We start from the raw sequence: 25,560 nt of genomic DNA on the forward strand, positions 1-25,560 counted from the left end.
AACAAGTAGTTCCTCACCCAGTCTAAAACTCTATGTGAAACAGAGTCAGAAATCTCCAGAGCTAATGTGAAAGTGCCCCAAGCAGAAAGGAGATAGCGTTAGAGTTTATCTAACTGAGGGTGATAATTCCAAAAAAATGTCAGAAAGGGCCAGAGGCCAACCTCCACAAAGCCTACCTGAGCTCAAGGGGAGTACATTAAACCTTTTCAGATTTCAACTCCAAATGACCAAAGCACAGGTCAAGTCTCATCGGCTGCAGTCAGTTCAAACATGCTTCATTGCTATGACTTTCACATTTACACATGAGACCGACATAGCATGGTACTCAGTGAGTCAATTCTAAGTATCTATCAATAAATTCAGCACAAAAATCAAGCATATCATACGAAACACTGACTGAAATGTGGGTCTGATTTTTGTGTGGCTGAGGGTTTAACATTTTTTCTAATTAACCTGTTACAAAAAGATGACGATACAAGGTGATTGGGCACATTTTTTTTTTGATAGGACACATTCACTTAGCTATAACTCATCACTCAATAATTATGTAGTCTCTTGTATTGTACTGTAAAATGCATTATTTTTGTTTGCCACCACATGATTCACTTGGCATGTGCAAAAGATGACTTTAGCCACGTGCCTCTGTTATTTAGATGTAAATATGCTGTTATCCGCATTGGGCCTACTCGTTTTTTCGATAACGACACAAAAGCACTTTGCTGAGATCCATAAGTTGACTTTGCCAAAGAGGTTCAGTTTTGAAAATATGAAAACATGATTTCCAATATGAATTTTTGAGCTCAGATACTATAAATTAAAGTTTGCATATCTAAAAATTCCTTTGATCATAGGTGCATATACAGGAGAAAAAATCTAGAAAAAAGAAAAGCACTACTGCACAACATGTAGTTGCAAGAGTGTTAGTTCAATAACAGTACTATTCCATCTTTCATCAGAACTGATCAGACACATGACATATAAAATGCATAAGTAACTATGACCACTAAACATTAAGGTCAAATTTAATTTAATAATTTTGTTAAACTTGTCAAAAAAAGAAAGAAAAAAAAACATAAAAGAAAGAAGGAAATATGGCGCAGATATGTTACTGAGATACTGCCATCGGTCTGACCCGTGAAAAGCAATACTTGTTTTTCTATTAACATGTTTAGAAAATGTATTGTGTAACATGAAAGTATTTAGCATGGGCATTGTCAGCTCAGGATAATCTTGTCTAATTGTGTAATTTAATCTTTACATGCTAAAAAATGTCATAATATTGACAAAGTCATATGAGGGTGTTCGTGGTGGACTAGCCAAAGGTATGACTACAGACATTTACTAGCACTGCTTCTGATGTTAAACAGTAAGAAGGTGCTAAATAAATACACCTTGTTCTGGCCGCCCAAACTAGACAGCAGGGACAGACTGCAAAATAAAAGAAAAGTGCACATAATTATGGATGCAGATTTTCACCACAGCTGCTGTGGCAAGTTGCACGGATTGCCATATTTTCATCAGATTGCTGGTGCCCAACATGTTTCCATAGTTTCCACACAATCAAAACTTCATATACTGGATAAAAAACAAAAGGGAAGTAAGCAAATAAATTGAATTTTTTAAATTACAGGTTTGTTCTTAAAAGGGAAGTAGTCAGGCCACTCATTTTTTTTTTTTTTTTTTTTGCTTTATTCTTACATGCAAAAAGCAGAGACGGGTAAGACAGGAGGTGGCCCTACAGGCTGCCCACATACCTTGCTTGTATTTTTCGTACTATTTTTTTTTTCCATTCCACTTCATTTTTGAAATCTCTCATTTCTCATTGATGGTTAATGGCCACGTACATATATGATGCATCTAAGGTTGGCTAAACACTTTATAACCATACTTTGCAATGTTTTTAAAGGGGATTCATTGGCACATTCGAGTAAAATCTTCATGTTGCCCTCATTTATTTTTCCACAGCGTTTTATTAGCTTGAACTGTTTCTGTCTTTTCTGGAAACCATATTAGAGTATCTATAGTTATTAAACTCAATTTGAAAGCAAATGAAGTAGATATGAATTTTACAGAACCATATGTTACCACAATCATGCTGTATTTTAAAGTCTTTAGGCAAGACCTGTCCAGGGTAACTCTGCCTCCAATTATAATGTAAAATGCACTCCATCTTTAGTTTTCATTCACATGAAACATGGAGGAACAAGTGAGAAAACATTTTCTTCAGGATTTAACTGAAATAGTATTAGTGTCTACTTTCAGGCATGAACTGTGATGCTATGAGCCTAACCAGGCTGATACTCTGATGTGTGATAATTGCACCCAAATTCCAAATATGTGCATTGGTAATGAACCAATAGTCACTTGCTTTTCCTGATTAATCACAATCTCATATAGGTGGGGCTTCAGTTGGAGGTGGTAATTCAAGCTAACGTAACAACTGGCCTACAACATAATGCTGCCTAAACATTTTCAGAACTACTTGGACTTGGACAACGTGTAACATGCAATTTAACACACATATATAGTTTTACATTAATGTCTTTAATAGGTGCAACCCAACTGCTGAAAGGTTGTAGATTCTATACGTACTTGGAGCTTACTAATGTTGCTGATGGTTATATTGCTACTAATAAAAAAAAGTATTGCCTGAGTCATACAGAATCATGCATTGCTTGGACTCGGTCAATTTCTGTGCAACCACAATTAAGGCTTGGTTCCATAACTTATCAGAACAATTTCCAGCTTATATTAAGCTGATTTTTACATATACATTTATGAATATTTTTTTATATTTGAAATTGAACTGTCACAGAAATAACTATTATTATCCCAAACTCTGCTTTGTGTAGCCTTGCATGAGAAACAAAGGCTTCTGGAGCATGTAGATCAAGATATTAATCAATAAATGTAACTTTAAATAGCTGGCTTGAGAATATATGTTGGTCTATGAATTGTATGTATGTAGATGCTGAGCCATTTAAGCCTACTATTCCATATATGACGATAACAGGACGGAAGACAACAATATGAAACAAAACCAGCAGCTTTCAGCAAAGTCTAGTAATACTCAATGAATGTTGTTCATAGGACTCAGGATTTGCCAGAGTTTACCATAATATAGATCAGGGGTTCTAATCTTTAATTAGTTTAATGAGGTAAACGGTTTTCTCTGAAAAAAATGTGATCTCTCCTTAAAATCCAGCTGAATGTCCAGATATGGAATATAATTGTTTTAACTATGTTAAAACAACTGCAAGTATACTGTAGCTAACTAATGCTGTGTTTCATTATACAGGAGTGATTGTCAATGGAAAGTGTATAATATAAAAAGATACAGTTGTCCTTGCCCAAACTTTGGGAGCCACTCTTATAGATGATTTGATGAAACTGCCGGAAATGGATTTTATATTATCACTGCATCAAAATCACCTGGACCACTTTCACTTGATATTGCAAAATCGCCAGAGAAATGATAGCACTTTTTGAATAATTGAATGTATTTTATGTCACAAACAAGTTTATAAATTGAAACTGGTCATTTGTTTAGGTCATCAAGACAAAAAAATCAGTTCTTTCACATTATAAACTTTAAGGGTCTTAAATAAAATATAGCATTGAATATGGACCTGATTGGGCAAGCTTCAGATTCTCCAGGTGATGCTAAGTTTTCAGAAAAGTGGCTTCTGGGGCTCTTTGCTGATAATTAATTGTAATCCAGTTTTCAAGCACATATATAGTTGGACCTCTTAACTAAATACATTTAATCATACGGTAAAGCAGATAGCCATCAGGCTTAGTTTATCTCTGAAATCTGAAATAAATATAGGCCCAATGCATTCACTTGGAAGTTGGCCTACAATAATGGAATGATAACACCTGTATCAAGTTTGTGGAACAAATAACAAGCCTGTCAGAGCACTTGTCAGCTTGTCAGTAGCTTCATAGTACATTCATAAATAACATTTGCTTTACTGGATACAGTGTTACAAATGTTGAACAACCTATATTGCGACTCGGCGTGTATCATTGCAAACGTATCTGTAAAGAGCCCCGACATTCCTGTTCGATGAATCTGATCCAGCCTCAGTTTTGAGTCAGTTAGACAGCGTCGATGATCTCGTTGTACAGATTTTTACTCCTGGCCATTTCAGGAAAATGCCCCTTAATATTTAAACGACTGGGTCAAAAGTCACAGTGAAACGCATATATTTTCTATTTGCCCTAGTTTGCAGTATCATTATTTGGAGTTATCGTAGGAGCGCTGAATGCTTCGTTGGTAGCCTACACCCTGCACATATCCTTCTTGTCGCGGACAAGTGATCTATTCTAGACGATTACAAATGTGTTTGCTGGCAAAGATACGCCAGGCGCGTATAAATTATATTAATATCATCGCCGCTAAGTGAGCAATCGCAGTTTATCAGTAGCCTAATTGTCATCAAAGGTGCTGATAGCACACTTCAAAAAATCTATTTGAAAAATTTAAGGGGTTCCATCTGGAATACTTCGAGATAAGAGGTACCAGTGTTAATAAACAGGCTTCCTCTACACCTCAACAGCGTCTTCCTTTCCTAAACAATATTCCTTTAATGTTGTAATGTGTTTTTCCACTTAAAGGACAACCCAATCACACCTTTGGGAGCGAATTCAGAATAAACGGCACAAGTTATAAAATAAGTAGGAACACCTGTTTTGGAAAATAAACTCCTGACACCGAAGTTCTGGCTTCCTAATAATTTATTCGTCCTCAAAAACACTTGCTTGCGACATGGAAACTGACTGAATGACTCTCCTTTCCTTTTTGGCACGGACAGCATTAGCTGAAGGAAATATGGGCAGGGAAGACATCATTACGAATAGTCTACATTAATCCAACTATGTACGTTACATTGTTACACTGGGAATATGCTGGAAAGGAAAAAAGAAATTACGTGTGTATTTTAAAAAGACATAGTAGATTCACAGTATGTGAATGCGTACAATAGAAACAAAAAATGAAGCGTTGAAAATGAAATTGAGAACTTGTGTTTATCTGTTTCTATCATGATTTAAAAAATTTAAATTACGAAGAGTGAAACTAATAGCCATTACCTACATACCATTAAAAGCCGCAATTGAATATTTGATACACATGCAGACACATGTAAATGTAAGTGGAGTAGGCCACTACCTAAAGCTAAGCCAGGTCTGTTCGACTTTTGATTGTTTTCGGTTGTCTTCTATAGATGTTGTTAATATAAGCAAATAAATTATTAATAAATTGTGGAAAAACACCGTGTACATAGTAAATGGTCAAAAAAAAAAAAAAAAAAAAACTTCTAGAACTTATATACCCCCCAACAAAGCAACCGTAACCTTTACAAATACAGCACGTGTAAAAGTATGAATATATTATAGGCTACATCTCAAATTTTTCAATAATTTAAAAGTTTTATACTTAATCATATATTCCCATTCAAGATTCAGTTCTAATTGGTTAATCACAACCTTCCCAATGTACGTCAAGTCTACCTAAGTGTGACTTTACGGCATGCATATTGTATACATATTCGAGGAGATGTGTGAGAAATTTGTTCTGGCAAAATGTGTTTCCGAAAAGCATATATTGAACCATTACTGAAACCATTACGCTTTACGCATTCGGTGTCAGATTACCCCCTGTGGTTCTGACAATAAACTGTTCTTGGATTTTGTTGCTACATTAACTTGTAGCCTATTCCACAGGCCTACAGTTTCCTGTATTCAAAATACTGGATATTGACTGAAGAGTAAAATAATCTTTTCATATAAATATCTTAATAAAAATATATACAGAACTAAGATAAAACATAAAGCAGAGGCACTGGATAAATTTCATGCAGTAGTTTCAATTCTTCCAGTTCAGTTGGAACATCACCTGGTGGTTACATGAAATACTATATTATAAAGAAACTAAATCAGTCAAATATGAATATTACTTCTTCTTTTGAAGCTGTGTGTTCTTTCCTATGTGTTGTTGAATATACATCCGCCATAAAGAAAACATTCCACATGTTGAACCACATCCGTTTTATTATCTCACGCGCACACTTAAATGTTTTATTTGTAACTGAAATGTAAAATCTTATGCTTTAATCATTTTTACGTAGACAAACTGGAGAATATGTGGGAAAGTTATATTGTTTCTGGCACTTTCCAAGAGCGATTAAATCTATATAAAGACAAAATGTGTACCCGCATAGACACCCGGTGCTGTTTCGACATTCTTTGTAAGTCGCCTATTATATAATGGTACGATTTAGTACTTGATTATATAAGGACGATTGATATAATTAAAAGAATGATTTCATAGTTATTTACCGGCATTTATTTTGAGCAACAACTTTTGAAATTCAATGCATTTCCTTACATTGTGCGATGTCAGGTACTGTTGTTGTCAACGAGTGTTGAAGTCAGCAGTTGAAGTTGCCAAATCCAGAAATCGTTCGCTCAGAAGTTTTTGAATGCATAAAATGCAAATTAATTGTTGAAAATGTTTGTAATATTTAAATTAGTTCTACATCTTGTTGATACCACGGTGCATGAAGCACTTAACACTGACATGAACGAAATGCACTTTCATATATCGTCCGTTGTTTTAAAAGTTCCGATTTGGCTGTCCAGATCATTAAGCGGGCTGGATCCAAAAGCAACCAGGGAATGAATGACATTCACAGATATTTCAACTGACTGTTACAAACATTTCTCACTTTATTAAATAATACATTCTCCAGTCGGCTATTATATAGTGACCCACGGGATTTGGAAATTTAAAAAATATATATTTTTTTAGTTTTTTTGTAATGCACAGAAATTGCTAGGCTGGGTGTGTGGACGACGATTATGTATCCTATTGCCATTCTTTTAGACCTTAAAAAGCCACTCGTTTAGACACTAGTAACGAGAGTCTATCGAAGATATGCTATGCCGTTATTTCAAGCATCGGCTATATCCATTCATATTATACTTGCGCTCTGGTTCAGTCAACTTTGGCTATATATTGGATGAGCAATGCGGATTATCTACCGATTGTCCACCTCGCCTTTTCTGTCCAAAAAGACTAACAAAAGTCTAATGTCCGATTGGGAACGAAACCTTCAACTTTCTCTACATTCCTGACACCACCGATTCGAATGTATCTCCGTTGTAGGGCAACGCTACATCAGGCCAGAGACTCAGTTCTATTTCAAAAACGTTCCGTAGGTATCGGTATTTCTTACTTGTTTTGATAATTAATTTCATCGCCTCGGTATTTTAATTGTATCAAAACACGAAATTATTCATGTTCATGACAAAAGTTAAATTGCTTGCTGTCCCTGTTTACTTCAAATTAAATATAGACTAATTGATTTTAAGAGAATACGCACTTCTAATGAATAATAATAATAATAATAATAATAATAATAATAATAATAATAATAATAAACAGAAAAGTGGTAGGCTACTGTGAAACTTAACACTTGATTGTACATAATTAAGCGTTAAATTTAATTACCCATCCTCGTGCTCCATTAAGAATATTTAATATCAAAATTGCCTACATGTTTTATTGAAAAATGGTAAATTATACATTTATTCGAAACCCTACAGTTAAATTATGTTTCTAAAAAAACTGAAAACTATGCGTCCTTACACGTTGCACAAGTCACTCGCAGATTTTCTGGGAAGGTAGAAAGTCGTCTTTTTGCTTGTTCTAATGTCATCCATGCCTTTTCCCTTGGTGAAGTATTCAGTTTTTTGTATTCCTCTAAATCCATCGGACAGTTCTTATTGGTAGGTGCAAATGTTACATCACGATGATTATGACGCGCCGTCTTCCTGTTTCCTTCAACTGTGTCTTAAAGTGAATCTTGTTGGTGGGTGAGAGTCTCAGCCTCAGCTGTGCCCAGCTCGCCTCGGAGATAAATACAATTTCAATCCACAAAGGAGAGCGGCGCAAAAGAGCTCTTTCCTCTCTCACGCTCATCACTCTTGCCTGCCCTGAGAAATTACAATATTCATCACCAGACGAACAGCCCTCTGTATTCTCCCTTTCACCAGCAAAGAAGCTCAATTTCCTCTCATTTGCGGAGTAAGTAACCTTGTCCTTAGATAGCTCCCGCTTCTTCTCTTTGATCGCTTGCGCTTGGGGCCAGACCGAAAAATTATCTCGGAGAAAGTAGAGATTGAGGTAGATTTTTCTTAATCATTCTGTCAAGTAAGGAGAAAGTAAGTTTTTGTATCGGTAGAGCAGCATACGATTTATAAGAAACTAATCCGAAGACCTTTTTTATCGGGAGGATAGCGCTCGTTCTGCAACTCTACAGTAAGTAGGGTACTAATGCTTGTTATGCTTTCGGAAACTTTACGCGAATAGGTTACGTCTCTCTTCAAAGAAGCATCATTTAACTTGGAATAACAGTCGTAACGCATTCATCATATTTGAAACTCTGTACACCTTAAGTCTATTGTATAGCATATGTTCTTTGTCTCAACAGCCGTGCTTCTTTCTCGTCTCACCGACCAGGTGTACATTTTGCTCGATAGACTAGTTGTATGGTTCCGTTTTCCCTGTCAGAAGGGAATCAATGTATATTTATGTCGTATGTCCAATTACTGTTAAGCAGAATTGCATTTTCACTTGGCTCGCTATTATTTTGTTGGCTTTCCCAAGAGAGTAGGCTAACGCGGCTTCTTGAGTTTATTAAGAAAAAAAGTTATTTTCATTAAGCGCTCAAAAGCAGACGGACTAGTGATTTGGTGCCTGATTCTTCATTTGCCTCTGTCAAGTTTATGATTACGTTCAAAGATGATGAACTGAGAATATAGCCTGAGAACCGTGACATGTTGAGGACAGAACACCGTACACAGTGCAGCCGTGTCGTAGCCTATACACTCACCGTTGTTCACGTAGACTACCTTTTTCCCTCTTCTAGCCTACTGAAGTGAAGAAGAAAAAAAACACTTTTGTCAAAACACTATATACGTTAGTTATGGCCTACTTTTATGTTTGAATCAGTGACGTTTATGGTGTATTGATGGTTATTTGCAAAATAAATAAATAAAAAAACACGTCGGTTTAAAGTACCAGTGCTTTTTGACCAAATCTAATCTTTATTCAGTTTTAATACTTAGAACGGTAAATTGTGTCTTTCGTTTCAACCGTGTTTCTTCCTGCTATAACTTTAATAAGTATAAAACGGTAAAGACCTTGGGCTCAATGACTATAACGTAGGCTATAGGACAGTTCCTTATTTTAACTCCTTACAGTTGTTGAAAGGTCCTTCAAATTAAATACTGCGCTTGGGCGTAGTAGACAGGTGCGTTGCCTGCAAAGACAGGTGCGACTGACTTTATTTCTAGCGGTAACGACTTCGCTCATTGTTAGCTATTGAGAGCTTAACTTTAGGTCAGTGTAAGGTACGTTATTAACCTATAAATAAACGGGTAAGTGTAGGCTATATGTCACTGCTTGAGTAATGGCAATTTAATAAGTTTTTTTTACGGAACAGTCACTGGTTTTTATTTTATTTTATTTTTAAGCAAAATCAAGACTGACTGTTCTTAGGCTACCTCTATTTATTGACTGCCATAGTGATGAAACACGCCGAAAGGGATTTAAATGTAAATTTAGGTGGTAGGCCTACGTGAATATATTAGCCAAATAGCCAATGTCAGAGTAACCATACACGCGTTTACGGAAATAACTTACCTTGGCTGCATTTACAATTGATTTAGTTTTTTTTTTTTTGAATTTTGAGATTTTATAACGATGGGAGCGCTTACTGTGCTTGATGTAAATTCGTCTTCTGTTCTGTAGGCCTTCTCACAGTCCAGTTACCTTCTCACATTCTACGTTTTGGAAAATTAAAATACTTGGTCCCACAGTAGGGTAGTACGATCTCCATTCAGTCATGAACTGAAAGAAAGACCTTCATTTCGCACCTGGGATTTGACTAACTTAGCCTCAATGCTTTTGAGGGATTGTTCTGATAGAACACACTGATACACAGAACTTTGTACAAACAGACGAAATCGTCAAGAATGTTTTTATTCAGCATACCCTGTATATTATATGGTTGAGACAATATTTTGTGTTCACAAAATAGTGGATTCAGCAAAATGGAAATGATTGATTTTTATCAAAAATAGCCTAAAAGCCCTGACGTGGTGCTCATTTAGTTTTAAAGCGCGTAGTTTGGTCCCAGAAAAAACTGAGATGTTGAATGATGAGACCGTGTTGAACACAGCAGTGTTAAGTGCATTTTCCTACCAGATTAAATTTGGCACTTTACTGAATACATGTGCACCTGTAAATACTAGGTTTACATTTTTAGGGTTCTGATAAACATTAACATTATATTACAGTGTGGAAAGTGCCTTGTGTGTTTGACTTACTTTCATGATGAACCTGCAAAATGTATCTCAAACAACACAGCCGGAAATTAAGGAGACGATACATTGACATTTCATACACAATCTAAACCGTAGCCTATCCTGTTTTTTATTGTGGGGTAGAGCATGGTCCGTCCTGAAATATGCTATGTCTGCGGGCAGTTCCAATTAAAGTATGTTTTTAGTTGGAATCTTATACACAGTTAGTTTTGGATTACATTTTCTTTTATATTTAGTCCCGTATTTATTGGAATCCCACCGGGTTCTCTGTATTTACTGTGAATGTAGAATAAAAAAATAGGTCTACCCAGTTAATTGCCAAATGCTGCTATTATTTCATTTAGCGCCATTGAAAAAAGAGGCGATGCTGTAGAGGTTAAAAACAAAACAATTAACGTGTTTTGGACTTAATATCAATAATAACTCCTCTGTTTAGCAAAGTTGAATGCGTGAAGTTTTAGTTTTTTCACCGTGGAGAAATCTTTGTGTACTGAATACGTGAACGTGTATTTAATTGGTTTCAGCATTGCTGGTTCTGTAAACCAAGTCACAGATGTCATCGTGCAGAGTGGATAGATTTTTATAAAGGTGAGCCGAAAGAGATGGGAACAGGTCCAGAAAGTTGACAGGCTGCTTTTGGCATGCTGACCTGTTACTGTGGAGATGAGCTGTGCAAGGCATGGATATAAATTCAAATGAAAAATGTAGCCAGTATTGTCATTTTTATTGGTAACAATTGGAGATACTTGCTATGAATATGATTACTTATAAAATGTTAATTAATGTAGCTATGATACAATACTTTTTTCCCAGGGACTGTTGAGTTTCTCAAATATTACTGAAACAATTAGCAACTATAAACCTTGATGGTTGAGTTACACATCTGACAAAACCATAGGAAGACAACATTATTTTGGGAGTGGTCTCCTTATATTTCACTGAAAATCATTAATGGGAAATAATTTGGCAAAATATGTGAAATACTTTGTGATAAAAAAAATTGTAAATATGTGTGTGTCATTTTTTATTTTATTTTTTTGCATGATAATGAGATGAGATTTTGTGTTCATTGTTATTATTTTGGATTAGAAGAGGCATTTTACAGTTTCTGTTTTTTTCCGAAATTAATATTCATGTGACTGTAATGTTTTATCCCGCTTAAGTGGGAATTGTCTGCAGCTGTTAAAAAGCCAGCTAACATGGGAATCGGGACAGGACTTAATGATTATCATAATTGTACATAGCGTTTTGTTTTGCGAGTGCGGTGCGCTGCTTCATTTGAAAGCAGGAGCTTGGGAAGGTGATGGGCTTTGCAGTTGTCGACGGAACTGACCAGCTGTATGCTGCTAGGTCATTTTCAGTCGGGCTCCAATTCTGAGGCCCAATAAAGTACATTTTTACATCGACTCATCTTGCTGCCATCCAGCAGTTCAGCTCTGAATTTATCAGATCTGAATTGTATGCTAAGACCATGTGGGATAATCTACTATATTCCTTATGGCAAAGCAAAACATAATTTTAGGCATTAATACAATAGCATGGTTATGTGGTCGAGTGGTGCCACTTTTTTCTTTATCCACATGTCCCAAAGAACAGAAATATTGTACAGTTTTAGGTTTTGAAGGTATTAATGAGAAGATATCACAGATTACAGTAATGGCAACATGCACTAAATCCCAGTTGGACCCACTGCATTGTATTTTATTTGGGATTGAGATCAGGAAACTTGGGAGAAATGTAAAGAAAATGATTGATCTAGTCCTTTTGTTCTGTTGGCCAGGGTCCCAGGGTTCTTGAGCTGTGCCCAGGCTGACAGGCTTTTGAAGATGGCACTGTAACAGACCAGTGATGCCTGACCATGAGAGCACAGCCCTCTTAAGCAGACAAACCAAGAGAAGAAGAGTTGACATTGGAGTGAAAAGGACCTTAGGGACAGCGTCCTTGGATTTCACCAGAGCGAAAGCCAGCATATTTAGTGCCATGAATCCCCATGGGCCCGAACAGGAAGTGGAGTGTTCGGTGGTGCAGCACGCGGATGGGGAGAAGTCCAACGTGCTACGCAAGCTGCTGAAGAGGGCCAACTCTTACGAGGACACCATGATCCCCTTCCCCGGAGCCACCATCATCTCCCAGCTGCTGAAAAGCAACGTGGCCAAAAATGGCGGCAGCGAGGCCGGCTTCCCGGGCAGCGGGCTCTCCAGCGCGGGCTCAGAGATCCACCAGGAGGACGCCTGCAGCAACTCGTCGCGTGAGAGCCCGCGCGAGTCCCTCTCGCCCTTCGGCAGACCCTCCGTGAGCCAGTTCGACTCGGAGAGACTCAGTGACGAGCACCTGCGGGCCAAGCGGGCCCGGGTGGAGAACATCATCCGCGGCATGAGTCACTCTCCCAGCGTGGCCGCGCGGGGCACCGGAGGGCCGGAGGGGGACCGTGACGGGCCGTCGCAGCAGCTACCGCCCAGCCCGCGCGAGAGCTACTACCGGGAGAACAAGCGAAAGCAGAGGCTGCCCCAGCAGCAGCAGCAGAGCTTCCAGCAGCTGGTGGTCACGGCCCGCAAGGAGCAGAAGCACGAAGAGAGGAGGCAGCTGAAGCTGCAGTTGGAGGACATGCAGAAACAGCTGCGGCAGCTGCAGGAGAAGTTCTACCAGGTCTACGACAGCACTGACTCAGAGAACGACGAGGACGCCGACCTGTCAGAAGACAGCCTCCGCTCGGACGGGGCCGACCGCCGCCGCAGGCAGGACCCGTCAGCCGCCGACCGCGACCGTGACCGCGACCGTGACCGCGACCGCGACCGCGACCGTGACCGCGACCGCTCCGACAACGAGATGTCTGACCTGGACCCCGGGCGGTTCCTGGACCGAGCGCGAGCCCTGCTCCACGAGCAGGCGCTCATGGCAGAGAGGGAGGGGGACAAGCCCAAACGCGAGGGCCCCCGCGGCAAGGGCCAGGGCCCGCCCCCCTCCATGCATGCGGAGGGCAAGCAGCTGGCCGAGACCCTGAAGCAGGAGCTGAACACGGCCATGTCGCAGGTGGTGGACACCGTGGTCAAGGTGTTCGCCAAGCCCCCGCCGCGCCCGGCCCCTCAGGTCTTCCCACCCCTTCAGTTGCCCCAGGACCGCTTTGCCGTCAACGGTGGGGACAACCCAAATTTCCACACCACCAACCAGCGGCTGCAGTGCTTCGGTGACGTCATTATTCCCAGCCCGCTGGACACCTTCAGTGGCATGCCGATGCCCAGCACCAACGACCAGACGGAAGCTCTGCCCCTGGTGGTCAGAAAGAACTCCTCAGATCACCAGTCCACATCCATGCCCAACCACGGGAGCCACCACCACCACCACCCCTCCCTGCACCCCTCTCCGCTGTCCGCCACGGTTGGCTTCAGCCCTCCCTCTTTTCGACACCCCTTCCCTATCCCCCTCATGGGCTACCCCTTTCAGAGTCCATTAGGCACCCCCTCGGGCGCCTACTCGGGCAAAGACAGGTCCTCCCCTGAGTCTCTGGACCTGTCCCGGGAGACCACCAGCCTACGGACCAAGATGTCGTCCAATCACCTGAACCACCATCGCTCCTGCTCCCCCCCCTCGCATCCTGGCAGCACCGCTGAGGGGCTGTCCTTATCCTTAATCAAATCAGAGTGCGGGGACCTTCAGGACATGTCCGAGATCTCACCGTATTCAGGAAGTACAATATCCTTTCAAAAAAAATCTTGTTGAATGTTGTTGCTGTCACCTCCCCAAACCACCACCACCCCCCCTCCCCCCTGCCTTCCTGTTTTTGCTGTACTGATTTTTTTTCTTGTTGTTGATCTATTCCCCCCCCACCGCTCCCTTTCTCCTTCATGTTCATATTTCTGGGCTAAAGATGGTGTGACCGACAAGGTTACATGTCATTGTCAGAATGTTCAAGACATCCCTGCAGGGGAATTAAAGCACAAGATTCAGTTGCTGTTTGTAATTGTAACTCTGAACACTTATGAATTACTCAAGGCAGTTAGATGTTGTGTTGTGGGGAGATTCTTCATATGAGTCTGCATTTGACTCAAGTATTAACCCCCTGGTCTTATGGCAGTCTGACAAGGAACGGAGCTCTCCCTTTTGGAGCCTTTTAACTATAAGCTGTGGGGAACTCATCTGAATGTCCCTGCCCCTAATTTCAGTCCTCTATCCCTTTCTGTGCTCTGCTCTTCTGTTTCTCTCCGTCAGAGCTCTTCATGATTAAACTCCCTTTCATCCCCAGCACATCATCATTTTGTACATAAATGCTCAAAGGAAATTGTGTTTCAAAGCGCGGAAGTGAAAATGGCAGGTGGCTTAACGGAGAGGTCTTAGAGAAACTTGAATTTGTACCTAACGGAGGGGGCAAAAAACCTTTCCTTTATGAGCGGATCTTTAGTTTGACAGAGATTCGTCATCGCCAGTCTAATGTTAAGATCTACTGGGGATAGTGCAAAGTGGCACACTCTGGAGGAGCCTCAGAGTTTTGTGCCCTGTTGTCGTCATTTATATAAATGTTCAAAACGACTGAGAAAACCGCTCAAGGTTCATTTAAGGTCTTTTATTTAAAAACAAAAGCACATACACCACACCCCCAGCATTGTGCATTTACAATAGGCCATAGAAGGTAATAAAGACCCACTTTCTGCCTGAGTTTTCTTATCATATCACACTGTAAAAAGAATAATTGCTGTCTCTATTCTTATTTTTTATATACAAAGATTTGTTGACAGCCTGAGGCACTATTCACTGTTGCTTGGCAGCCAAATAATTTTTTTCTCTTTTCTTTGAAGCTCGTCTTAACAGGTGTTTGCGGGTAGCTGTTTGTCTTTCATTCCACTCTCTCGTTGTTTCTTGACCTTTGAGTGAATAGTTCCCAGATCCACCCGCAGTCCCCAACTTGTTTCTCTGAGCTCCTGTTTGAGATGTGAAAAGAAAATTTAAAAAAAACAACATTAGATCTTCATACCAGATGTGCAGACAGCCCTCGGCAGTGCTACATTGTCAAATATTCATTATGCCAGTAATAAAAATTGTTATGAATATCATTTTACAATTAGCTAATTTCCGCTTGTAGTTAGATTTGCACATAGGTGTAACTGAGCATGTATATAGTAACTAGTTAAAAGGCTAATGCTAGGGATAATAATATCAACACCATCTTCATATGTGCTATCCATTTAACAACCCTGTAATTTTATGGGAATTACAATTTTAACAAAATGGTAATTGGAAGTAATTTATATAAAACTACTATTTCATAAAATGAAATCGCACTTGCACAATCATTACTGCTAGATGCAGTTAAAAATGTAATACCGTAATGACATTAAATTGGTGTTTCCATGGAAATGTTTAGATTGCCATGATTGCAGCAGGTATAACTGCCCACAGATATTTATGTCATTGTAATTACTTAATAATTTGTTTTGAGAGGGAAAGGGACTTTAATGAAAATACACCAGTGTGAGTTAGATCCGTTTCATTTATGTTTTAAAATGCTTTCTGTGCACAAAGTGATTTTTAAAAGTCTATCATGGCAAATATAATTTAATTTCACATTTCAGTCTATACAAAAGTTAGAAAGGTAATAGCTTGATATTAGTGGGTCGGTCAGCACAGTTGCCTGATACAGGTTCTCATTCCCATTGGGAGATTTGGCTTTGGACTCCAGCACTGAAAGAGTTAACCTTCCAAGGTTTTCTTCCAATGTCCCCAGGAGGGCCACCTGCACCGTGAGATTACACTTCAGCCCAGCAACAACAACATCTCGATATTTGCAAATGAAGCTGTTTAATCAAATATTAAGTTTTATTCAAATGCCTGAAGAAACAGACAGCCAATTGTGTTTCACAGGGCCAGAATGATCTTCCTTGTCACGCGGTCTCTTTGCATCTCAAGAAAAATAGCCTTGTTCAGTACCCCGGAGCATTTGCATACAGAAAGTCTGTGCACTGTTGTGCTGCATTAAGACATGGGGGCAGGTGAAGGCGCTTTGCATTTTCCATAGATTATAGGCAGGGGCTGGTTCACAGACGCACAAAAGAAACTCCCTGACCTTCACTGGAGAGCTGGGGCAATAGGGAGGGCCTGAGGGCCCTTTGTTCGGTAACGACATGCAGAAGCAGCCATTTCAAGTTTTTACCATAGGGTAGCATAGCTTTGTAGTCTCAGCAAGAGTTTTCATTGTCGCTACTTTTGAGTTGCTAGAGCGGGGATGTTTTTTCTCTACAATGTCCATGTTCACCATAGCTTTCAGAAGTTCAAAATGTTTTATGTGCTTTTACATGTTATTGCTCTTACAGTGACCTTTTTGCTTCAAAAAGCGCATGCATAAATTGTAGGGTATCGTTCAACATACTGCTTGTTTTTGCCCATCTTGGTCTGTGTGGTTGATCAAAGCCCAGATTCCCTGTTTGTTTGAGCACTGTTTCAGGTTCAGCTGCTGTGTTCTGTTCCTCTAATCTTTTCTGCTCCTGAGCAGATGTCGGTCATTAATTTATGTATTTATCATCTATCTTTTCCTTTTTTTCTTTCCTTCCTTACACCTCAAAATTGGCTCAGGTTTCAGCAGTCATTGTCTCTTGTATGTTCATCTGGGTGGAGATGGGTGTTGTCAGGAACAGAGACTACAGCATCCACCACAGTATTCTTTCTAAACACCTCCCTACTCTCGGCACTCTTCAGCTTCAAGCCCTGTCCCCTAGACACAGCTTGATAGTTATTCTGAACATGTTTGTTTTATGAAAACACTTTGAATGTAGCTGGGGCTTTTTTAGTTGTAGCTGTGTTTATGTCTAATCTGTTTTTCCGTGAGACTCTATGAATGTATGTATCCTGTAAACCATTCTCTTCTGGAAGAAGGGCCATGTTGCAGGGTGAGAAGTAAAATTTACCCTCTGAACTACATCTGTTTTCTCATGATTTCGCCAAAAATCATACTGTATATATTGAAGTGTATGCATTACAGTAGCAGGGGACAGTTTCAGACAGAGCAGTTGATAAAATTATATTTTCTGGACTGTGAATATTTTAAATACAAATAAATTCACAATTCATGAAAATCTTATAAGGCGTTTGTATTTGCAGAAGGAAATGTGGGAATGCTGTTTTATCGAGTCGAGTTTTATTTTATAGAAAATAAAGATAAACTGCTTATACAGAAGGAGAAAAGGACGCAGGACTGTTAATAGAATCGCCTTGAATTTCTATGGAAAGAGGACACTGGCTGCCGCTAAGCTTTTAAACAGATTTACCCCTTAATTGAGATCACCAATATGAAATGTTTACAAATCAGCACTGTAATTTGAAAAGAGCATCTCAACATAATTAATTTTATTAAGACGCTCACTAGGACGTTTAGCATTCCCTTATATGCAACCTGCTCTTTTGCCGTGTGGAAAAACATGTGCAGAACATTTATACGATATAAAACATTTTTTATACGTATTTATTTTTTTGTTGTCTAATTGTGAATTAAATGAATTTGACTCCTTTAAAAGTCCTGCTCAACCAAAAGAGGACAGCTTGTCTCCCATTCTCTCAGTGCTGTTATGCCGCATATGCGTTATGACAGATGGCAGCGGGGTGGGTAATGCTCTTTTAGTCCTCTCTATCACACTAATGGAGGTCACACCGGGTTCTTACAAGTCCCCTCTCCTGGCACGTCAAGGAGCACGTCAATCAGAAGTCATCCTCTGCGCGGTCGCTAAGCGTCAGAAACACAAAGAGTACATTCAGCAAAGTTGCCTCTGAATTTGGGAACAAAGATGCGTTGCTCCTCGGCTTGGGGACACAGCTGTGAAAGAGTGACATTAATATTAGTACTATTTACTAATGAAAATTTCTCTATTAAAATCCCTAATCCAGTGAAAATAAATGGATGAATACAGAATGGGGGGACAGGACCTATTAGTGTCAATTCCTTTTTCATTTTAATTACGGAATTAGTTTTAATGTGGATTAAGCCATTATCAGTAAATGTCAAGTATACAGGGATAGATTTGACCCTGGTACTATTTCTCAAAATTTATGTACATTGATGTTTCTTTATTTGAAAATTTGCGGTATGTGTTCCAGTCCCTAATGCTCAAATGAAAGGAGGTTCTTAACAAAAGCTGATTCTGAAAGTGTCGTTTTAGAAAAAATGACCACTCAAAAATGTCTTTTACTTATGCACTTTTCCTCTGACACCTTCGCATTTTGTTTTATTTTATAGGCTTAATTCAAGCAAAGCGGCAAGCATTTTCTTATTCAGTCATCATTTAAAAAGGTGTTTTATGGAACGAGCAGTTCGTAGCGTGAATGTGATCACAGATACTGTGATATGTGGTTCAGGCTTTTCTTGCCGTCACCTGGAGCCTGGTTGCTTCTGTCGGTGTTCGCCTGATGCTTGACCTTGCGTGGGTCCCGCATTGATTTTCTCCCTACATGCATCTTCATCCCAGATAAATTCTAAAGCCGTTAATTTGCCGAGGAAATGGCATGGGCAGCGTTCGGCACAGATGTGGCCAAAGCCATCCTAACTGGCAGAGTGTGGCTGTGCCAGGAAGTAGGGGCAGATAATGGGAATGGCTGGATTGCTCTGGTTACGCCGCGCCCCCCCCCCCCCACCCACCCCCCACCAATCTCCTGGGACAGCCCTCAGCAGCTTCTGTTTACAAATCAAGAGGGCAGTGCCTCTTCCTGATAAATAGACCCTTTATTAGGGTAAGTAGTCATTTATCGATCAGCAATCCTGTGTGTATTGATTGTTCCCCAGTCATTCCCCAATCCCCATTTTTGATTGTAGGGAGAAAACTAGGAGAAAAATCATATGAGATGTTGTTTGCAGCTTGATTTGTCTAAAAGCAGACCCAACGTTTCCCCATTGCCATGTTTAACTGCTCTCAAGATGTGCAAATGTCTGTTGTGTGTGTGTGTGTGTGTGTTATGTTTCCATTTCATTTCACTTTGGTGGGGGTGGCGGTAGGGGGGTGTTGCTAATTTCAACCATAAATTGTCCATCGGTTTTGCAGTACATGTTTATGTTCTCTCATGTCATACGTGATGGGGCCTCTCACGCTTACTGATGTGTACGCTCAATGTTAACTCACATTTTTCCTTGACCGTAGTATTTCCAAATTCAGGAAGGACTTTCACCCAATCATTTAAAGAAGGCTAAGCTGATGTTCTTCTACGCAAGATACCCCAGTTCCAACATGCTGAAAATGTTCTTCTCTGATGTGAAGGTGAGCCCGTTGATGCTTTGACGTTTGCATTATGTCTTTACTGTAATTGTGTTCTGAATGGTTCAATGCAAGTTCATTTTCCTATATTTCCCATATTTTTTTATTGTTTATCAGTAAAGCACAAACAAGGAAGATTAATTTAGCCTCTTAACATGTCCTTTTATGTAAGAGAAAAAAAGGGTAAAATCGAAAGGTAATCTATTTATTACTGACCATTTTCATGTATTTATACAAAGGAAGAGAATACATGGAAAGATATCCTGTTCATTCAATGCCACCCAGGGCTTGTGTCTGAAAAATGTACCGGTACATTAAGCAATTATCATTTAAGATATCTAACAAGGTATTTGAAAGTTAATGGCAAATTTTCTGGATTAAATATTTGAAAGCAGACCCAAAGACAGTATTGAGCCTGACATATTAAGTGAACACTAAGTGAGGGTCTTTAAAGGCTGGATTACATATGCTTGGCATGTCAAACTAAAGACTTCCTCTTGAGTTTCGTTTTCTCGTAGTCTCTCAGGATCCCTTTCTCACAGTTCTGATCTTTTCTGCTTGTTAAACTGCTGCTGCTGCTTCAGGTTTTTTTGTGAAGGTTGAGTTGGAGAAGGGCAAAAAGGAGGTGGTGGTGGTGGGGGGCGGCTGGGGGGGGGGGGGGGTTGGGCATTGGGGGTGGGAATGTGGCGCAAACGAAATGCAACACACACAAAAAAACAAACCAAACAATAGCGCTGATTGTCTCTTATTTACAACTTAATTTGTTGTTGATGCTGCCTACAGTGAGCATAAGGGGGCCAAAATAACGTGACAGATTCAGGGCACATTATTCAAATGAGGAGATAAGGGTTCTCCCCTCCCAGCTGCCCCCTGGCCGTCTCCACGGAGACCACGTCCCCGCGAAGGCACTCCTGTTGCAGGGGACCACCTCGGCCATGGCCGCGCGGCACTGGCTCGTTAATCGTACCTATGCCGACAGAGAGGGGGGGACGCAACACTTGCACTAAACTAACATTTGAAGCACTCCAGTGTAAACTGGGTTTATTTAGCAAAGATGGCATTTTTCCTAATTTATCAGGAAATGGTGAGCTTCAGACCCTGAATGTCTCAACTAGATGCACCGGACCAGAAGAACAATATTTGTGAGAGAATGCTCAGCAATAAAGCCAAATAAATTCTAGTGCCCCCAGAGACATGTATGGTGTGAAAATGAGCATTTTCTTTATTAATCGGGAGGGGAAAGAATCTTCATTTAATTGCTCATTTGTTATCATTCTTCAACATAGCCTTCTGAGAAATGGAAAATGTAGTTGTCCTTTTTCAGGCCTGTGTTCAATATTTTTCAGACAAACAACATGTTCATAATGTTTGCATAAAGCTAAAAATATCAAATTTCTTTTTTGCATGAAAATCTGTCTGTGTTTTGGACACTTATTCATATAGTCTGAATGGGCTTTTGAGGGTGTCTGTTAGTTTCACATTACCATATTCTGAAACAAGGTCAGGTTGTTGGGATTATTTTTTTCCAGGCCACCCTTGCATAAAAAAATAATAGATGGCATGTGATTGTTGGATTATCTGGTTTGCATGTATGGGAATTAAGTGCAAATTGCTAACTAATTAGAATTGAATAGCTCATGAATAGCCATGGGAGTGACTGTTTTAAGACGTATGTGTGCAACGCACCACTAACTGGATCAGAATAGATAATAAATAATTAGTGTGGGAAATGGGCTGATTTGGGCACTGAATGGCTTCATTGAAACAGTCACTAATTGGTATTGTAAAATGGCCTGCCTTTTGACCTGACTACCATGTTATAGCAGAATTATAAAATAACATAAAGCCACCAATGATTTATTGAAGATTAATATCGTGTTTATTTGTCTTACATGAGGCAGTCGATGAAAGAATTCATAGACACAACTTTGCAAATTAAATTATCAGTGTAGAGTCTCATTTGCATGAAGTCAATGCTGCTTTGCTGCAGGCTCCTATTTGTCTGATGTTATTGAGAAGTTCTTCATCAAAACTTAAGTCTCTTCTCCACAGAAAGGCTCAGAACAGATGCACTTAGCCAGGTTGAATTATAGAGCCTCGCAGACATTGTGGTATTGTTATCTTGACTTGTGGGCTCCAAGAGGCTCAAAAGCTTAGCTTTGTGTCAGAAACCAAGGGATCATGGTAGTTAAATTGTCATTCTATTTTTACAATGTGATCCCTCTGCCGCGGCCTGCGTCTGTCGGCAGAACCATCAGCAAAAGGGGACTTGCCTATTCTGCCGACACTTGTGAAGAGGGCGCATTCAGTTCGGTCAGATGTTTTTTCTGCTGATGGGCAGAGCAGTGCGAGAGGTGGCAAACGCCGAGTCGAGCCGGGTTTGAGTTCCGGCGACAAAGGCGTGCTTTCAAGCGCGGTTTGTGTGGAGTCAGCCAGTAGTCACGAGGAGATTAACGTTCAGCCTTCCCCTCATAATTGCAACAGGAAGCCAGAACAGTCCATTGATTTCTTTGGTTACATAAAAGCGTAGGGTCTGTAGGTTTTTTTTTTCTGTTGTTATTTTAAGAACCCAGTGGTGTGAAGTAATCTGTGTCTGTATTCCTTTTTTTTGTTGGGATTGCAGACCAGAACAAACAGGGGGTCCCGAATCATTTCCACGGACTCCCCCCCCCATTCAGAAATTGTCCACTGGCCACTTCGAACCCTGAACTTTGTCACAAAAGCAAAGGCCATAATGTCACTGTGGTTATTGGGCAGCAAAATAATTTTGTAATAGGTTTTGTTTGTGAATGGCAAACTCGTAGCCACCGTGATTTTTGGGTTGATTATGGTGTGCGGTCAGAGCGATGGAGAGTGGAGTGGGGTGAAGCAAGGTGCAGGAGGAGGAGGTTATGTAAGGGGTCACAGCAGGGACGGTAGAGACTCTGTCATCCAGGTCACGGTGTTCATTTCTACCCAGGAGGCCACTGCAGCTGTCGATGATCTGGGGTTGGGGAGGGGGATTGGGGAAGAGAGGGGTGTCCGCACGTGATAGCATAGGGCCCATTTATGTACTTATATACATCTGCACCCTGGATACCAACCAGAAAATGAACTGCCTCCTCCTCCTGCAGTTACCTATTCAGATTGTTGGGCCCTGCTTACGTTTTGGTCGAAAACATGAAGGCTAGTATTAGTCAATAAATTATCACATTATTTTTGTTATTAGTCAAGGGGCTGCGGGGAAGGATGAAGTGTGTCATTTCATGATTCAGTTAACTGTTAGAAATGTATACTTTTCGCCTTTTTTTAATTTTTGCAGCATGAGCTTACCATGCCTAATTTGGTAGTCTGTGGCAACACGCGAAGCGTGAGCCACAGTCTCAGTCTTGTTAAGAGTGGATGGAGGAGCAGGCTTTCACAGGCCAGCGAGAGCGAGTGTGTGAAACGGTCTTCCGCGGCTTCTGAGTCAACTGCTGCCGGAGCAGATTAAGGTGTCAAATTGATTTGTTTTTATGAATCTTTTGACCGTGCTCATTGAATATTTAGGAATTTTCCTTAGCAAATATTGAAGCGGAGATGGCCCGTGGGAAGCATTAATCAAAGTCCATGGCTCTTGTGCAGAGACAACATGGGCTTTTTATTGTAGCAATTGGTTCCCTGGTAAAAAGACATTAGCCCAACACAGATGTCACTGATTGGGTGTTTCTCTATTTTATTTTATTTTTTCTCCCGTTACGTGCGTCTTTTATTCTTTGTTTTTCTCATTGATGAATGAGAAATGTCTAAATAGAAACATGAATGATTGGGAAAAGGTTCTGATTAAGTGTTTTGATTATTTTAAATCAGTATACAATTCTGCAATCTGTGGTTTATACCACACTTTTGTACATTGTATTTTAATGCAGTTCCATTCAGGCAATGGTGTTTTTACATGTTAAAAAAATGCATTCAAACTTGTATATTTGCCAATTATAATGTAGAAATATTTCAATTTATTTAAATTTGTTGCTGCATTCAGGCCCATGTACAAGGGAATCTTTCTTTAGATATTCACTCATTGTGTATTTTTTACAAAATGCATTTTAACGTGTCTCACGTTGCATTATAAAATGCATTTTGTATATAAGTATATTTGACTTGAATTGAATTTGATTTTGAATCGCAAATGATCGAATGTACACTAGTGAAATGACAAAATGTCAATGTTGTATTTGAGGGTGAAAAGGATGAATAATGAAAACTATCCATTTGAGGTAAATTCTCTCAGGAGTACAGCCTTCAAACAAATGTAGCCATCACATCGACTGTCAAGAACGATGTGTCCGATATGTCAGTGGAACAGTTATCATCTCCGTTACCCTGTGGGTGTTTACATGTGTTGGGCTGCAATTGTGTGTGTGTCTGCGTCTGTATTTCTGTATTTCTATTTCTGTGTGTGTGTGCGTGTGTGCGTGTGTGTGCGTGCGTGTGTGTATGTGGGGGGGATGTTTGTTTGACAAGCAGATGACATGATCCTTACTTGCTGAGTTGTCACGTTCCAGCAACGTTGCTCTTTTGTCCATCGCATCTCTGGCATTTCTATTCCACAACAATACCCTTTAAATCTGCCTTTATACCCTCCTGCCAAACAATGTCATGCGCACTTACTTTTTTTGTAGTCTCCATTATGTCATCCATGGGCAATTCCAGAAACCCCCCCCCCCCTTCTCCTGGGCTTGTTCATATGAGACAATGTCTTGTAACAATGCTGGGGCCTAATCTCCATGTCAAAGCAATTTTCACTCCCTAGTGAACAGCCTCCTATCATTTTGTAATGTTTTGTTTCTTATTCTAAAAGAATTAAAAGGAACAGTAAGCCGTCATGGGGGCCTGGGTTCCTTATCTCAGTGTCTGGAAATTCGGACAGTTTATTTTGCTGCCAAGATAAAGGGAGAGAACTCAGAGTTCAGCAGATCCTAATAGGTTTAAGCTCTATTGAAATCAGCAACCAGGAGATCAGATAGCTGGAGTTCTTCGGTTATTTCTTTTTTCTTCTTTTCTTTTTTCTCTTTTTGTTCAAATGGGGTTTCCCCCCGCAAGGCTGAAAGCAGACAGAGAGGGCCTGCGGAGGGAATGTATAATTCTGGGATAGGTTAAGTACATGTTTGAACTCTTCCAGGCAGGAGCCCGTCTGATGATGACTTAATCATTTTCTGGTCAATTATCTGTAAGAAGCCGTGCGACGCGCAATGTCGTCGTCAATTACAGAGCGGGGATGGCCTTTTTGGTGGGGAAAAGGGGCAGCTCTCCTAGCTTTTGTTGCCTCGATACTTAGGCTTCCCGCCATGAATTTACATTCGCTTAATTATCCGGAATTTGCTAACAGAGAAACAACTCTATACCATAATTACCCCCCACACGTACTTCCCCCTCCATAGCTCCTCTACTGACTTTTTGTTAGCGTCTGAGCTGCTGGTTGGTGTTATGACGATGATTGTATAAATGCAAGATTTTAAAATAATTTGTAAATAATTGTTTTTTTTTTTCAGGTGTGTGTGCGTGTGTGTGTGTGCGCGGTTAGGATGTATGGTGGGTGTTGATGAATTGATGAATAGTCGTAATGATGAAAGGCAGGAGGTAGTGTGTCAGAGCCCTGATCATAAAGCCTTTGGGATTTATCGGTCCTAACTTAGATAATTGCAACTCAGCTGTCCTCATGAATGGAGCCAATCCTCTCCTACTCCCCCCATCTCGCTCTCTCTCTCGCTCTCTCTCTCTCCCTCCCTCCCTCCCTCCCTCATGCACACACTATGGCCACAGCACGCACAGTCATCACTCAGGTCATTTGACCAGGTTGCAGAGGACATACAATGCCACCACTAACTGCAGTGGTCAGAGAAAGTTGCACTTATACACATGAAATTCAGCAATACAGAAATTAGGTATGCTTTGGTCTGGTGTAATTATACTGGTTAGTATT

At 40.2% G+C, this 25,560-nt stretch overlaps 1 protein-coding gene across 3 annotated transcripts in view; it reads left to right on the forward strand.

Moving 5' to 3' along the window:
* The first annotated feature begins 7,870 nt into the window (after positions 1 to 7,870).
* prox1a (prospero homeobox 1a) overlaps positions 7,871 to 25,560 on the forward strand; it is a 44,170-nt gene continuing 26,480 nt past the window's right edge. The window contains exons 1-3 of one of the 3 annotated variants that reach the window (XM_064339257.1): positions 7,871 to 8,092; positions 12,176 to 14,084; positions 19,514 to 19,622. In XM_064339257.1, the coding sequence (XP_064195327.1) occupies positions 12,244 to 14,084; positions 19,514 to 19,622 (1,950 nt within the window). In that variant the 5' untranslated portion in view covers positions 7,871 to 8,092; positions 12,176 to 12,243. Of the gene's footprint in view, positions 8,327 to 12,175; positions 14,085 to 19,513; positions 19,623 to 25,560 lie in introns of all 3 variants that reach the window. The other 2 variants (XM_064339259.1, XM_064339258.1) reach the window with 2 other exon arrangements.

Source organism: Anguilla rostrata, chromosome 6 (genome assembly GCF_018555375.3).
Source record: "Anguilla rostrata isolate EN2019 chromosome 6, ASM1855537v3, whole genome shotgun sequence".
NCBI classification, from domain to species: domain Eukaryota; kingdom Metazoa; phylum Chordata; class Actinopteri; order Anguilliformes; family Anguillidae; genus Anguilla; species Anguilla rostrata.